The sequence below is a fragment of the Mytilus galloprovincialis genome, chromosome 7, assembly GCF_965363235.1.
Source record: "Mytilus galloprovincialis chromosome 7, xbMytGall1.hap1.1, whole genome shotgun sequence".
Taxonomy (NCBI): Eukaryota; Metazoa; Mollusca; class Bivalvia; order Mytilida; family Mytilidae; genus Mytilus; species Mytilus galloprovincialis.
Window position 1 is genome coordinate 94,730,456 of NC_134844.1, and position 17,921 is coordinate 94,748,376.

Consider the following 17,921-nt stretch of genomic DNA (forward strand, 5'->3'; position numbering starts at 1 on the left):
TACGGTGCGACATGTTTACGCCGGACAGACGGACAGACGGACGGACACCGGACATTTGTATACCATAATACGTCCCGTCAAAATTTTGACGGGCGTATAAAAAGTCAAAAATATTTATGTTATGACGTATAAATGTAGTGTTTTTTATTTCCTAAATTTGTCTTTGCATGCTCAGTCGACGTTCTGCCCGCAAAATTTTTAAAACTCTTTGTTTCAACACTTGCACAACTGTAACGCGATTTCGCGGCGTCTTCTTGAGCGGTATATATCTCCAAGTTGATACAATGTTCAAGAGCATGCATTTACTTTCACGATTTCCTTGATAGTGGGTTACTGCTCACAATGGAGCTATTAAATAAAGGCAACTATAGTAAACCGCTATTTAATAGTCATAATTTGATTTAACTGAAACAAATCCGGGTCACAAACCAAAACCGAGAGAAACGCATCAACAACAGAATAACAGAAACCTGAACTGCTACAAAAACAAACGCCAACATACATAGAAACAGACTATTTGATAACAACTGCCATATGCCTGACTTGGTACAGAACATTTGAAGAAAATGGTGGTTTGAACATGGTTTTAAACAGAGTTCAAATGCAAAGTTGAAAACATCCCTTCGGATTTTGTTGGACCCAACTACAAGTTAGTTGACAATTATGCAATATCTGATTCGCCAGATGACGACGGATCAGTTCCAATCGACGTAACCAAAATACCGTCATCTCTGCCTTGAATGTCACTTATCGAATAAGGTTTATTACCGATGAAGGAATTACATGAGCCACGAGACGTGTGTCACATGTGGAACAGGATCCGGTTACCCTTTGGGAGCCCCTGATTTCACCCCAAATATTTTTGAGGGTTTGTGTTACTCAGTCTGTAGTTTTATATGTTCATTACTGCAACTTAATGTCTTGAAAGTAAAATGATATATACCAAAGGGACAATCAATCTCAAACCATGAATCAAAGGAGCTTTAATAAAACCATGAACAATATAAAATTAAAGTCCAAGAGACGAACAACAGTTCACAAAATACAGCACAGCATGAAAGCGGTACCTAAAACAGCGACTGTTCTTATGAGGTCTAGAAGGGTATTCAACCTTTTCATCTTGTAATAACACAACTGCTTATAATGTTTTACAAACACAATGTCCTGCATTTGTATATAACAAGCATATTTTGAAAACACTCAAAACATTTTTCATTCGAATAGTTGAAGAGATTAAACTTCTAAACACATTTAACATGGCTTACACGTTTTTAAACACAATAAAAATCAGCAGCATTATATTTGGTTCGTTTACATCCCGCTTAAGACAACCAAGTGTTAACGATGGTTACTTATTTCAATTGTGCATACGATTTAGTCACAATGTTACAAAAGGTAAATAAGTTTGACACTGAAAAACCCCTCATATTTTTACCTCAATTAACTCGTATGTTTCTTTTCGAACTTTAAATACCCCTTTTTTTATTATGGAAAATTATTCTCCTCGCTGATATTGACAATTCGCGATGTGCTGTCTTAACATAGAATAACAAAATGATCGCTATTTGCAGATGGAAGATTTTTGGGCAACTTCAAACACTTCAATAGAAGGCTGTTCTATGAACAATAGCTAATAATTGCATCTTAAAATTATACAACAAATATTCCTTGACCTAAAACAATATACATTTATTTATTTTTTAGCATACAAATATCGATCCCCCAAGATATGTTTTGCTTTTAAAACAATTTTTTGATTTTTTTTTAGGATTTGAAATAAATTTAAAATTTCGGTAAATATTGCGCAACTTACCTTTTAATTTTTGTTTGATTTTGAAATAATGTACAAGAACTAGAAAATGGCTTTTTGATCAATTATCGCAAAAAATTTGAATGTTTATTCATGACCTTTGACCTTAATTTAACAGAAAATGCACCGTGCGATTTTTTTACGACCGGGCAAAACAGAAAGTACAGATAATAAGCTTTCGAATGACATGAAATACAGCCGTGTGTTAGGTGGGTGCATTAAAGTCGTTAACTAAGCGTCTTTTTGAAATATGTCACTCGCCTATATAAATCCATCAGTAATTGCATTTCGTAATCAGATATATCAGTCGGTAAATGACAGCATTATACTGAAAACATTATTAGCTTCAAATATATATTATATTTTTATTTTTTTATATTTATAATCAATAACAATTTTCATCACATGTATACACCATGTACACATATTCACAAGAAACATTTTGATATTTGCAAAAATTAACTCGAAGAAAAAATGCTTTCACTATAAAGACACAAGAGATTCCATGAAAAGAAAAGAGCAATAAATACCGTACTATTCAACATCTCTTTTATTTTTTAAATTTATTGGTATTTAGTAATATGCAGATTCATTACGTCATATATAAATGTGTAAATATACACAATATTTCAACATGTTAACTAGAACTGTTTCTTTGTGGTCCCTCTTTTCAGTATATGATCTATGTACATTGCTGGTCAGTGGTGAGATGGACATTTGAAGACATCGCTGGACGATTGTGTACATATGGAACAATATGTTGATGCCTAATCCTATATGTTTATGATGTTTTGAAAAAAAAACAAGTAGTTTTCCTCTTATGTTTTATTTTAACCACTAAGGCCATTTAAAAATAAATGCCAACTGAATAGATGACTATTGAGTTTGATGCATATAATGATGTGTAATTAAAAAAAACTTTATCAGAAATGCAGTCAACTCAAAAGTCCCTTATTATTTAAATGTTGCTGGTCAGCGTTTCAAACAAATGATAAGAATCACACCAAAGTCACATTTAAAACTCACGAAATGTTGGTCCCTTTTTATTAAGTTGATTGGAGTTTAGACAAGTTGAAGCAGAATGTATGGCATGAATATCTGTTTTTGGCATTGTGTTAAAGCAGTAGTTGAAGATCATGTAGAACTCTCATTTAAGACAAATATGCACATTATTTTGAAAATCTTAATTTTATTAGTGTAAATGTATCTGTATTTCTTAGAAACATTCGAAACAAAATGAAGTCAGTTTTTAAGAAAAAAGAGCTATCTGTTGGTAAAGAGCAAGCCATAGGGATTGTTTTCAAAGATGTTGGTCCAATATGTGAAAAAGAGGGTATAAGTTTAGATTGGTTAATAAATCCGGCTCCTATACCAAAACAAATCCATGTTACAAATGGTCTTATTGCTGTGTTAAGAAAATTAAAAATGCAACATAATATTATAAACAAAACAGTTGCATTGTGGGTATAGTTTTTATGTAATTTAAATTACATCCCTGATTCTGACGGGTTAAAACGTAATATTGAATAAGAATACAAAAAGCTGTCAAAGTTTTCTTGAAATGACAGGCAAAATCTCAGTTCCTACTTGAAAGAGCAATATATCCCCCCTCAGAAAAGAAATACCATATGTAATTTTGCCTTAAATGAAAAAAGAAATAGTTCTGGAACGGTTGACAATAAAAGGTTTCATGACTACATCGATAACACATCTCTTAAGTGTGCCGAACAAAAAAGTATTATAACCGACCTGGAAAAAAAAACCTGCAAAAAACAAGACAATAGAAATTTAGTGCAAACTTGAGGTTATTTAATATAAGAAATGAACATAAAAAATTAACAGCTAAATATACTGATAGTCTTCCAAAAAGTCTCTACTATCGACAAGAAATGTAAACGAAAGGCTGAAGCCTAAACAAATACGTTATACACAACTTACATCAGAAAAAAAACACGAAAAAGACATGAAATATTTACGACAAAGAAATGAGAATATAAAAAGAAAGTATAAAGGGCAATCAGCACTTCTGAGATATTACCGAAACAAAAACTTTAAAAAAACAAAAAAGTAATGAAACTGTTGACAGAATAGAAAAATCAGGAATAAGGATAGATTTAGAAATGGTAAACAAAGTGAAATATTTGGAAAATGACAATGAAATATTGAAAGAAAATATTGAAGACTTAATGAAGTCACAAATCGTAAAAACATTTCATGGGAGGAAATATGATGACTCTATAAGGGAGGTATATGCATCACTTCTATCAATGAACGTTGGGGTATGTAATGTAGAAAAAATCGTTCGCACTGTTCTAGAAAAAATAGGGGGGTTAAAGTTTGAACGTTTACCAAAAAAAACATTTGCAGAAACTATGTTAATAGGAGCAAAAATAATAGCACAATTGCAGGCATCGGAGGCAATGCTAACTAGCAAAAACAACACATTACACATAGATGGCACAAAAAGAGATGGTCGTGAATTGGGGGGGGGGGGGCTGCAAATAGGTACAGATAGTGGTCAATATAGTACTGGCTTAGTTGAAATGTTGCGTGGTGATACAGAAAACTTTTTAGAAATAATCGACTTAGTAATTACAGATATGGCTAATCTTTTGCATGAAAATTACATTGAAAAGAAAAATGAATTATTATTGTCAATAAAAAATACGATGACAGACAGACACATAGTAAATACATGTCTTAAAACATCACTTGAGAAAATTAAATTAGAATGTATACCGAACAGGTCTGACAATTAAGAAGAAATACTTAAAAAAATATCCAAATTTAATGGTTTAAATGTAACCTGCACATTTTAGTTAATTTAGCATCACAGGCTGAATCTGGCTTTAAATTATGGGAACAGATTGTGCTGGAATCTGAAAATTTTCATCAGTTCACATATAACCAAAACACTACTGATTTTATTTGTGCAAGTACTAAGCTGTGTGTGCCAGGAGCTGATGAAAAATCTGGGTACGGTCAACCTTTTTTAACTTTTTTAAAACAGCTTGAACGTCCAATAGATTTAAAAATGAGCACTTGTCATGGTCACAGAATAAATGTATTATTTCCGATGGGAGCAGCAGTTTTTTTTTTCATAGAGAACACATCAAAGAATTTATTGATTCATTTTTCACCATAACAGAAAGAAATTCATTAATAACTACAGTCTCTTACTATGTAGATAATCCAGTCTATCTTGCTGGTTGTAGGGCATTTGGCATTGATGAGAAAATTTTAACAGGTCCTATTTGGCGTATAATTGAAAGCACCACGCATAATTTAAATTTGAATAAAGTATTGTTAGATTTTAAACATATTTTAGAGAAATATTCAGTAGATGCCACAGAACTTGTTGAAGGGAAAGTCTTATATCCTGAATATACTGTTCCAGATAAAGTTTTTGAAAGTTTATTTTTAAATGATGATGAAGAATTAAACATTTAAACAACTGAAGCTTTGCAAATTGTTTTGTTAAATTTTTGTATGATAATAGAAAGGCAACTCTTTGATAATTTGACAGGGGGCAGTTTAAATGAAGAAACAGAAGGGGTTAATGAGAAAGAACTCAGAGACGAATCCTCTACTGTTAAACCTACAAACATGGTTTCAGAGCGAGATTTCGAAAATTTAGACCGATTAAAAAGGGAAGAACCAAACGCTTACATAATAGCATTGGAAGGTTTGATTTTATTCACCAACAACAAAACATTACATTGGCTTGATCAAATGGAGACAGAAAAGAAAACAGAAATGTTTAGAATAGCAAGAGAAAGGGCACCTGCAATGTTAAAACAATTGAAACTGAGAAAAAAACACATTAAAAATCAACACATTTTATTATTAAAAAATAAAAGAGAGGAAAAAATCAGAAAAGAAAAATCAAAGCAACAAGAACTCCAATCTTTAAACAAGGACATTAAAAAAATAGGAGGTTTATTGGTAACTTCACAAGATATTAAAAAACACTAAAAAAAAACTTAATGAAACCGAAAAAATGGAAGCAGTAAAATTACAGTTAAAATTTAGAAAAAAAAGTATTAAAATGCAATCCAGAAGACAAATTTTTACCGCAATTTTCTGCCAATGGTATTCTGTTTCCCTTGCATGAACTTATTTCACATCTTGAAGTTTTGTTCTCAGCTGACAATACACAATCAGTCCCCCCTAAAAGTATGGTGACTTTTGTTATTAAATCCAAAAATGAAAGAGATGAAATTATGCAAAATCAGAGGGAAATTGTATTGAAAAAAATAGAAAATATTAAATCCAAAAAATGTATTAAAGCTAACAAAGTTTTCAAAGAACCAGTTCCTAAAAGGAAGAAAACTGTAGTAGAAAACACTTCAAAGAAAACTGTTGAAAATACCTCTGATATTATTATGAATGTTGAAAGTTCTTCTCAGTCTTCTGATATGAATATGACTGGATTAAATAAATGTCAAGTTGGTAAAAATGTTGTTGTGGCCTATATGGATACATGGTATCCTGGACAAGTTATTGCTAAGGAAAACAATATTTTAAAAATAATTTTTTTGCATCCTGCAAAATCTGTAATGAATCTTTTTAAATGGCCTGAACGAGAAGATATCAGTGAAATTGATGAAATGTTTATTTTTAATTTAAATTTAGATTTTTTTTTTTTAACTCTGGTGGTAGAACATGGTATTTAACAAATTATCACAAACTTCAATCTAAGTACGAACAGTACTGTAGAAAATATTTTGACAAATTACTAAATAAATTAGTCTAAAAGCAGCATAGCAGCATTTAACAATGCATGTATGAACTTCTAACACTTCACTTTGCATTCATCGTTTTTTGCAAGAATAAGTTATCCAGATCAAGAATCAACCTTTAACTTTTGAAGTTCATATTTTCTTCAATATAGTCAAAAATGTTTTCTTGTGCCTTTACAAATTTGAGAAAGATGCTCATAATTTATATAAATCATTAATGATGTCCTCTATTGTTTTCATAAATCGATATTTGAGCGATACAAACAATGCTTGTTGCACGTTTTATGTGGTGATGGTACTCATAACTTTGTATTTACATGTTGCATGTGTTGTGGTGATGGTACTCATAACTTTGTATTTGCTTGTTGCACGTTTTATGTGGTGATATGGTACTCATAACTTTGTATTTACATGTTGCATGTTTTGTGGTGATGGTACTCATAAATTTGTATTTACATGTTGCATGTTTTGTGGTGATGGTACTCATAACTTTGTATTTGTTTGTTGAATGTTTTATGTGGTGATATGGTACTCATAACTTTGTATTTACATGTTGCATGTTTTGTGGTGATGGTACTCATAAATTTGTATTTACATGTTGCATGTTTTGTGGTGATGGTACTCATAACTTTGTATTTGTTTGTTGCATGTTTTATGTGGTGATATGGTACTCATAACTTTGTATTTACATGTTGCATGTTTTGTGGTGATGGTACTCATAAATTTGTATTTACATGTTGCATGTTTTGTGGTGATGGTACTCATAACTTTGTATTTGTTTGTTGCATGTTTTATGTGGTGATATGGTACTCATAACTTTGTATTTACATGTTGCATGTTTTGTGGTGATGGTACTCATAAATTTGTATTTACATGTTGCATGTTTTGTGGTGATGGTACTCATAACTTTGTATTTGTTTGTTGCATGTTTTATGTGGTGATATGGTACTCATAACTTTGTTTTTACATGTTACATGTTTTGTGGTGATGGTACTCATAAATTTGTATTTACATGTTGCATGTTTTGTGGTGATGGTACTCATAACTTTGTATTTAAATGTTGCACGTTTTATGTGGTGATATGGTTCTCATAACTTTGTTTTTACTTGTTGCACGTTTCTTGTGGTGATGTTACTCATAACTTTGTATTTACTTGTTGCATGTTTTATGCGGCTATGGTACTCAACTTTGTATTTTGTAGTTGCATGTACATGTATTGTAAAGGTCTAACTTGGTGACGGTTTCTTGTTAATAAAAATATGAAGCAAGATTCAGGAATTCGTTTTATTTTTATTTATTTGTAAATATAAATAAAGTGTCCATCTTGGAAGTCTCATTGAATGTGCTCATCAAAAGTGCAAGATGTCTTTGGTTGGATCAAATAGACATGTCAAATCTTAGACTTGAAAATTGGTATTAGCTGTTCTATAATAAGATTTAGTTTGAACACTGTATTTTCAATATTAAGAGCAAAGGATTGTTGACCCAGTCAGATATTGAAGTATTGGAGAAGAGTGTCTAAAAGTTGTGTGAAGTGCTATCTTGTGAATTAACATATTAAAAAGATCAGGTTATTTAGACTTGGTACAACATATATTCATATCGCAACAAAATGATCTATTTTAATAGATGTAATCAGAAAAATAAAAAGGTGGATTTAAGACAATTATTTTGGTACCAAGATTTTTAAAATCGGTTGAGAAATAAGTAGTGAGGGAAAATGTGATTTTACGAGGAAAAAAAATGTCAAAATGTCGGCTATTTTTCCTTTCAAACATATACATTTATCAAAATCATATCTAGTGACATTTCACAATGTTGTATCTCAAATTTCATCTTGATACCTTGCACAATTTAAGAGAAATGATAGATTTTGTTGTTTTTTGGTAAAAAAAAAAAAAAGCTAATTCAGACTTAGTTAATTGGTACCATTCAGATTTATTAGCAAAAATTAGTGCGATAGCATATTAAGAGACCATGAAATTAATCTTTTTTTCTACTTTGTCATACCAAGATTTCAGATTTAAACAAAACAGGTAAATTAATATAGTTAATTAAGTACAATTCTGTACTTGTGTGGGTCATTTAGTAGAAAATTATGCTTCAACGTGGCTATCAATACCTTATGGTAATATCAGAAGGGAGGATTCTGGGTTGTTTGATGCTGATAAAAAATCTTTTAATGACATAGCTTGCTGAATATTAATGGTTTTCCCTAAAGAATGAAGTGTGTTCTGCCAGATTAGAGTATTTTAGGGCACAGTGCTTGCTACTTGCCTCAAAATATGCATATAAAATCTTAAATCAACACAATTTTAGTGGCGGCCATCTTGGAGAAAAAAGGGGGACCACAGGAACGACAACCCCTAAATTGTTCATAACTTTGTAACCCTACATTGGATACAAGATCTTCCCAAATAATGCAAATAATACAATATATTCCCTGTAATCATATAGGCCAGGCATCTCCACTGTTGAACCCACGTTGCTCCACGGAGAAAGCCATTAATTTTCCACCACATTGAACGATATGTCAACTGTATTTTTCTTATTTTAAACCGTACGATTGCATTAAACGAAGCATATAAACAAATTTCATAATACGCTCAGCGACTTGGTCAATTTTCTCGTTCATTCGCCTTGTTATTTTGTTTAGATACTAATTCAAAAAATACCGAAAAAAACATGCCAGCGGGAGGCGATGCCTTGGGGCATCGTTGAGCACGCGCCGGGCAATGCCTCAAGGCATCGTTGGGTATGGGAGGGTTAATTAAGTAAAATATAACTTATAGATGTCTCTAATAAAGTTAATACAACTTCACTACTTACATTGATAGACCCAGGTCTACCTTTTAAGTAAAGTATAACTTACAGATGTATCTAATAAAGATTTGTCTCCTTTAACCCAGGTCTACTCCCTTAAGTTACGTATAACATATAGATGTCTCTAATGAAGTTAATATATCATCTTTATTTATATTGATAGACCAAGATCTACTCCCGTAAGTAAAGCAAAGCTTATTGATGTCTCTAATTAAAGAACCTTAGTGAGCGCGCTCACATACCCCACGTCCACACATTGTCACTGGAGAAATAAAATAACTTTAAGAAAAAAAAAAATGAATCATAATTGCCTGTCGATATGCACATCTACATAGTATATGTCCTTATTATCTACAAAGTTTCATGAAATTCTGTTGTGTGGTTTCAGAGGAGTTGCGATGACAAACTGTTGCAGTAGTACAAAAAAATGTATATTGAAGCAAATAAGTTCAAAGGGGCGTAACTCCAAGAAATAATGAATCGTAATTTCCTGTCGATATGCACATCTACATATTATGTCCTTATTATCTAAAGAGGTTTCATGAAATTCTGTTGTGTGGTTTGAGAGGAGTTGCGATGACAAGAAACCGGACTGACGGACTGACAGACGGACAGAAGGACGGACAGACGGACAGACGGACGGACGGACGGGTCAAAAACATTATACCTTCCGCAACTTTGTTGCGTGGGGTATAATAAAGAGTTGCCTCCTTTAACCCATGTCTACTCCCTTAAGTAAAGTATAATTTATAAATGTCTTTAATAAGGTTAATACATCTCCTTTACTAACATTGATAGACCCAGGTCTACCTTTAAAGTAAATTATAACTTTTGGATATCTCTACTAAAGATTGGTTGATTGCTGGTTGATTAACGTCCAGTGGCAAATATTTCATGCATGTTTAGGACGAGGACACATTAACAAAATATACAATAGGTAGGTGTTGTAATTGAGGTCGTCCGGGATAAGGTCGGGAAAATTTCGACTGCCACTGGAAAATGAGGATATATTGGATAGGGACATAAATTTTGCCTTGTTACACCTACGGACCCCTCAAAGAGTTGATGCAAAGTTTCTTTACGTGCAGAGAGCGTGACATTCTCTCCACACTAGGCATCGGATTTAGCGTCCCAATTCTGACCGGACGTGGCTGCGTACTTTATACATCCCGCACAGCCAAACGGACGCCCCACTTTGGCAAGGGTTTTTACTGCCGGTCGGAAGAAGACCTGTAGTGACCATATTTCTATTCCCCAGTCACCCTTGGGGAACTCTACTAGAGTTGTCCCCCTTAATCTAGGTTTACTCCGTTAAGTTAAGTATCAAAGGCGAATTTGGGGGGTGGTTGGGGTGGGGGTGGGGGTGGGGGATTGCAGGATGCCAGGGCCCACCTTTTTTAGAATAAATTTTGTTGATTATATAGGGAATCACTGAAGCATGACTAGAGCAGGCCCCCTCTTAGGCAGTCAGTGGGCCCCCTTTATGGAAATTTCTGGATCCGCCACTGAGTACAACTTATATATGTTTCTAATAAAGTTAATACATCTTCTTTACTTACAATGATAGACCCAGGTCTACCCTTTCAGTATAACTTATAGATGTCTCTAATAAAGAGTGTTCTCCTTTAACCGTTTAAATTAACCTAAGTCTACTTCCTAAAGTAAAGTATAACTTATGGATGTTTCTAATAAAGAGGTGTCTCCTTTAACCCAGATCTACTCCCTTAAGTAAAGTATAACTTATAGATGTCTCTAATAAAGAGGTGTCTCCTTTAGCTCAGGTCTACTCCCTTAGGTAAAGTATAACTTATAATGTCTTTAACAATGTTAATAAATCTTCTTTACTTACATTGATAGACCCAGGTCTACTCCCTTAAGTAAAGTATAACATATGGGTGGAATCAGAAAAAATGAAGCAAAAGTGTGACAAGGGGGGTCCAATTTCAAACTTAATATTTTGTATTTCTTTTTGTCTTGCCCTATTACCAATACTTTAAATTTTATAATTCCAAAGTTTCAGGCCGAACGAAACAGACACATTGAATAATCTTAAATTTTAATAGCATACATCTCAAAAATATTTAACAGAAACCATACTACTTAAAAACAAGTTTGGTAATAAAACAGTCAAGAAAACATTGCTCAGACCTTTTCCAAATGAAAGTCAATATAAAAAGGAAAATTTTAAAACCAAAATTTCCATCTTTTCTGCTAAATCATATAATAACAATCAAATTGAATAGCTTAATTTGAAAAAAATAATAGTAACTAGTGATTGAAGTTTTTGCCAATAAAAAGAATCTTAATATATTTCAGTTACAATAGTAAACTTTGAAAGCCCTGAGATTTTGTGATCATTTGCAAAAAACAAAATGTCATTTCATTGTACCGTTGTAATGTAATTGTATGTAGAAAAAGCCTTCTATCTTCAGTATTTTGTCACACTCCTGACATATTTTATAAAGATTGAAAAATGCTTTAAACTTTCACAAAAAATCATTAAACACATTGCTATATCATTGATTTCAATTTCTGATATCTTTACCCATAGAACAGGACTTTCTTTTTAGGACCATTTAAAAAAAACACAAAGAGAGGCACCCCAAAATGTCAGGAGTGTGACAACTGTCTTTAAACATCTACCAAAGAATACAAAGGACTTAAATGTTTTATTTTTTTTATTTTTCAGAAGTGGCTATTCCAAAGAGAAGAAAAAAAATCATTACCACTGTGATATGTTTATATCATAGATGTGGGAGTGCATTATATATGTCAGGAGTGTGACGCTTTTTTAAGGCATTTTCTGTCAATTCATAATTTCACAAGAACAAGTTCCACAAGTTTCTTTGTGTAAGAAATGTTAAAACCAAGTAATATTCATACCATTTACCTCTTAAATGTGTTATTTATCATGATTGTTTTGGCACAATCAGTTTTAATTAGTCATTTTTCTATTTTTTGTGCACTGAGTAATGCAAATTTATCAAAGGAAATAAGTGTGTACAACTATAATATCATATAGGAAAGTGAGGAAATGAATTTTGTACAAAATAGAACAATTATTTTGATTTAAAATGGTATATTTAAAGATGTTTCAAGGATTAACCATTCAGATGTAATTCGTCACACTCCTGACATGAATTTAACAATTTAAGAAAAATATGAAAATTAGCTTTATTTTTAGGACAGATAATTGAAAGACAGCTAGTAAAATGAAGAAACTTTTGGTAAACCTTCCATTCCTTAAAACATCTACCAGATTTGCTGAAATAAGCAGGGCAAAATTTTCTAGAAGAAATGATTCAAAGAAAGAGACTTCGAATGAGAGAACTCGCAAATACTGGCTGAATCTGAAATTAAAAATTGATCAGCGGAAGTTGGACCATCTTAAAATAAAAACCTATAAAACCAAGCTAACAAAAAAAAGCTTAAAGAAAGAAGAACTTCAAATTCCAAATTTTATAAACAATATAAAGAAAAACAAAGGCAGTGGCAGAGAAACAGTAGAAAAAAAGGAAGAAAGATAAAAAAGAAGTTGGGTTGAATAAGGACTTAGAATCGAACAAAAACAGCTCAAAAATTAAAATGAGAACAGATCTGTGACTGTGTCAGATTCCAGATCTACAGTGAGAAAACCTGCACAACAAACAAGAAAACAATTGCCACAAAACAAAGATGCTTATAAATGATCCCTTCTAGAAGGCCCTTCTGGGTGTAGCATTTTTTATGATGTGTTTCAAAGAACTCGTCCAAGCATTTGGGTTTTGTGGCAGTTGTTTTCTTGTGTTGTGCAGGTTTTCTCACTGTAGATCTGGAATCTGACACAGTTACAGATCTGTTCTCATTTGAATTTTTGAGCTGTTTTTGTTCGATTCTAAGTCCTTATTCAACCCAACTTCTTTTTTTATCTTTCTTCCTTTTTTTCTACTGTTTTTCTGCTACTGCCTTTGTTTTTCTTTATATTGTTTATCAAATTTGGAATTCAAAGTTCTTCTTTCTTTAAGCCTTTTTTTGTTAGCATGGTTTTGTAGTTTTTTATTTTGTTTAAGATTGTCCAACTTCCTCTGATAATTTTTTAATTTTATATTCAGCCAATATTTGCGGGTTTTCTCTTTCCAAGTCTCTTTCTTTGAATCATTTCTTCCAGATAATTTTGCCTGGCTTATGTCAGCAAGTCTAGTGAATGTTTTAAGGAATGGAAGATTTACCAAAAGTTTCTAAATTACTAGCTGTCTTTCAACTATCTGTCCTAAAAATAAAGCTAATTTTCATATTTTCTTAAATTGTTAACTTCATGTCAGGAGTGTGACGAATTACATCTGAATGGTTAATCCTTGAAACATCTTTAAATATACCATTTAAATTCAAAATGATTGTTCTATTTTGTACAAAATTCATTTCCTCACTTTCCTATATGATTTTATAGTTGTACACACTTATTTCCTTTGATAAATTTGCATTACTGTGCACAAAAAATAGAAAAATGACTAATTAAAACTTATTGTGTCAAAACAATCATGATAAATAACACATTTAAGAGGTAAATGATAGGAATATAACTTTGTTTTAACATTTCTAACACAAAGAAACCTGTTGAACTTGTCCTTGTGAAATTATGAATTGACAGAAAATGCCTTAAAAAAAGCGTCACACTCCTGACATATATAATGCACTCCCACATCTATGATATAAACATATCACAGTTGTAATAAATTTTTTTCTTCTCTTTGGAATAGCCACTACTGAAAAATAAAGAAGAAGAACATATTTAAGTCCTATGTATTCTTTGGTACATGTTTAAAGACAGTTGTCACACTCCTGACATTTTTGGGTGCTTGTATAGAAGTTAATCCAATATGTGAATTATGCACCTCAGGATGTCTGTATAGCCTTTTATGGATAGCTTATACATGTATACAATAAATACTTACCAGTTTTACACACAAATACTCCTTTAAAATACAACCATAACACTTTAATTTAGAAATTATCAAATTTTGCCAATATTAATTTTTGGTACATACCTTTTCACAATGTATATTTATTTACATAATATTTGTGCAATGATAACACCAATCTATAATCTACAAAACCTAGTATTGAAGAATGATTATAAACCATCTTCATATACATGCATTCATCATAATAATTTTTACTCAACATGTAAATTATTAAAAAAAAATCCTGTCACACAAAAAGCGTCACACTCCTGACAAATTTGACATGTTTTTTTAATAAAACTTTTGGCTGGTACAAGATATCTAAATGAAATTTGGCTGCAAGTTAGCTGGTATTGAACTTGTTGGTTTGACATTTAATTTACTTTCCTAAATATAATGGGGGAAACAATATGCCCCAATATGTTAAAATCTTCATTTTTTCTGATTCCACCCATATAGATGTCTCTAATAAAGTTGATAGGTCTTTTTCTTTTTTAGCAATAGCGTTGTCAGTTAATTTTCGACTTATGAGTTTGAATGTCCCTTTGGTATCTTTCGCCCCTCTTTTAATAAACCTTCTTTACTCACATTGATAAACCCAGGTCTACTCCCTTAAGTAAATTATATATCATAGATGTCTCTAATAAAGTAAATCTTTTGTACTTACCTGGATGGTTACTATACATGATTACCCGATGAATCTCGTAATAAGCTAGTAGATTAACTTTCCACCACCTAGGAAACGTATTTATATGTGGGTATGCACATTTTGCATTTTTTGACCAGTAATTTCCATCATTAGCTTTCCAAGAATACGCATCCTGGATATATGGTGGAGCAGACATTGAGGTGGGCTTTCCTTTTGCAATGCTAACAAAATCTGAAATTCAACATAACTTAATTTAGTGAAGCCCTTTATGTCAGTATGGGACAATGGCCAACAGAACCAACCATAAACAAACGAATGAAAAAATACATATAAATCATGCATTCGTATAAATTTTTCTTTTAGGTTTAAATAACTAATAATTAGCATCATCATTATTTTTTTCATTTAAATTTGGATCGAATATTATATTAAATTCCCTCTTCCCTCTTCCCTTTTGTTACGTGAGGTTAGTTTGATCTCAGTTCTTCATTGGTCAAAATTCAATTATGAAGTTAAATAGAGGCGAAAGATTTCAACTCATAAGTCGAAAAAAAACGGACAACGCCATGACTATAAGAGTAAAAAGAAAAACAGACAAACAGTACACAAAACACAACATAGAAAACTAATGACTGAGCAACATGAAACCCAACAAAAACATGGGGTGATCACAGGTGCGCCGGAAGGGTAAAAGATACTGCTTAAATTTTCTTGCATCCATCTGAATCTCCTTTTGTGAAGTCATGAAAAAAAGGCAACCATATCTGATGACGTCAAGAACACATATGATCTCTTTGCAGATCATTGAAAGGAAAGATAAAGTTTGTCTACATGTCGTCTAAACAGTATTAGAGAAACAGATTCCACCATCGATTTTTTTCTTGTCGTATAACACACCAAGGGGTGTCAGAATTGCAGTGATTTGCTTGAAATTGTATCCCATTTGACCGATCAAATTAAAGTTGGATATTCTTTTTCTATTATGATCAGGTATAACCACGCCCAACGAATGAATAATAAGGTGAAATGATACTCATTACTCTAGATATAAACGTAAGTAATCACTGTCAAGTTACATTTTAAAATGTTGCAATAAATGCATGAAGCAAGAAGGAAATTAATTGTTATAATACGGTGAATAAAAAAATACAAGTCACTTGGTAAGTAATTTATTATATTGAAGCATGGTGCTATTATTTTTTTCTCTTGGTTCATGACATTTTTACCACAGAAAAGGAGATTTTTTTTTACAATTTTGTATGAAATATTCAGAAAATTGTTAATTGTTTTCATCCTTTAGTCTTGTTTTTAAATAAGAATCAGGATAAAATATAATACTACCCCCTCCCCATTAAATTACGTGACTGTTCACCTTTAGAAATGAGAATATTTGATATAAATTTGATAGGGTAAAAGAAAAGAGTATATATAATTGTAAAATTTACGAAGAGCACAAAATCGTAGTGTACATTGAACACGAAAAACGCACATCCATGTAGGTCATAGAACGATTTCCAATACGGTGTAAATCAACAAGACATCCATAGGTCATAGTACGATTTCCAATACGGTGTGAATTAACCATCCATAGGTCATAGTACAATTTCCAATACGGTGTTAAACAACAAGAATGAATACTTTTATTTTTTGTTTTTTTTAATAATTAGACACATGCATGTGGTACAAGTTAGCTTGCTTTTAAAGTGTTATGAAAAGCTTTGCATTATTGAATTTATCTCGCATATAGTCCCTTTATTGTAGCGACGAATTAAAAAAATATTTAGGCTAATTGTTTTGAAAATTTAACTCTACTTTTTGTTGTTGTATTTCAGTATAATAAACGGAGGAAAGAATTGTTTCTGACAAAAACGTAAAAAGATTAGTAGAGATCGAAATTGTATAGTAAAACTCCAGTTGGCAACATCAAATGAACTAAATGTTTTAACAAACTGTCGTTTGCATTTTAATCTGGAAAAATAATGACTTACACAGGTTATTAGTTTATGCCTTGAAGTACATTTCATTGTAACTTGGTATCGTCCAGGTTGATTCTTCAGAAGAATGACCTATCGTTCTGAAAGAAAATAGCTCCATATCGGTATATAAATTTGAAATAATCGAAAAGCTCTGCAAGCCTCGCGTTTTAAATTTTAACTTTTTCGACAGGAGAAATATCGAATCAGACTCGATACTGATAGAATCTATATATATATTTTTGAAGTTATCGACATACAAATAACTCTTTCACGCGATTACGTCACCTGTTTCTAAGCACTATTAGTATAACTATAACGTAACTTTGGGGTTAATATGTTAAGTAGAGGTATAAAAACAAGAACAGGAATTAGAGAACTGTTAAACCGACCATAGTGATGAAACATCTAGAAAAACAGAAGATGACAAAGAAAAGGATGAAAATATAGCAACACTATTTTTCAATAGCGTTTTTACAAAATAAAATAAAGGTGATGTTCCTATTTAACCGATAAGAGATGCTACTAGTAAAGTGCCACATATGAAAAAAAAGGAAGGTGTATTTAAGATACTGAGGGGTCTGAAGGTTGATTAATCTCCAGGACCAGATAGGATACTTAAAAAAAATAGACCAATCAATATCAGCCCCATAATGACTAAATTTATGTGCCTAGGGATTTAGGGACTTAGATTTTTAATGTTTAGGAATTTTCGCGCTTAGGTAGATATTGTTTTGATTTCAGGTGTCCCTTTTGATAATCATTTGGAGTCTGTTTGTGATGAATTGTCTCCGTTTGCACTTAAACATTTTCTAGTGTTTCAAAACATAAACCCATTGAAATTTCCTAGAGGATTTTGGACTCACTCCTCATATGATTATGACGACTTATATTGTATAACTCTGTCACATTGGTATCGGCATCAATATATGCCAACAGAACCTCATTTTTTCCTCTGTTTGATTTCAAATATTAATTATTAGC

The 17,921-nt window shown here is 31.9% G+C and overlaps 1 protein-coding gene across 1 annotated transcript in view; it reads right to left on the reverse strand.

Annotated features, from left to right (window-relative positions):
* Positions 1-17,921, reverse strand: part of LOC143084329 (uncharacterized) — a 165,412-nt gene that overhangs the window by 103,505 nt on the left and 43,986 nt on the right. Inside the window, exon 4 of the mRNA XM_076260740.1 lies at positions 14,983-15,195. Coding sequence (XP_076116855.1) covers positions 14,983-15,195 — 213 coding nt within the window. The remainder of the gene's footprint in view (positions 1-14,982; positions 15,196-17,921) is intronic.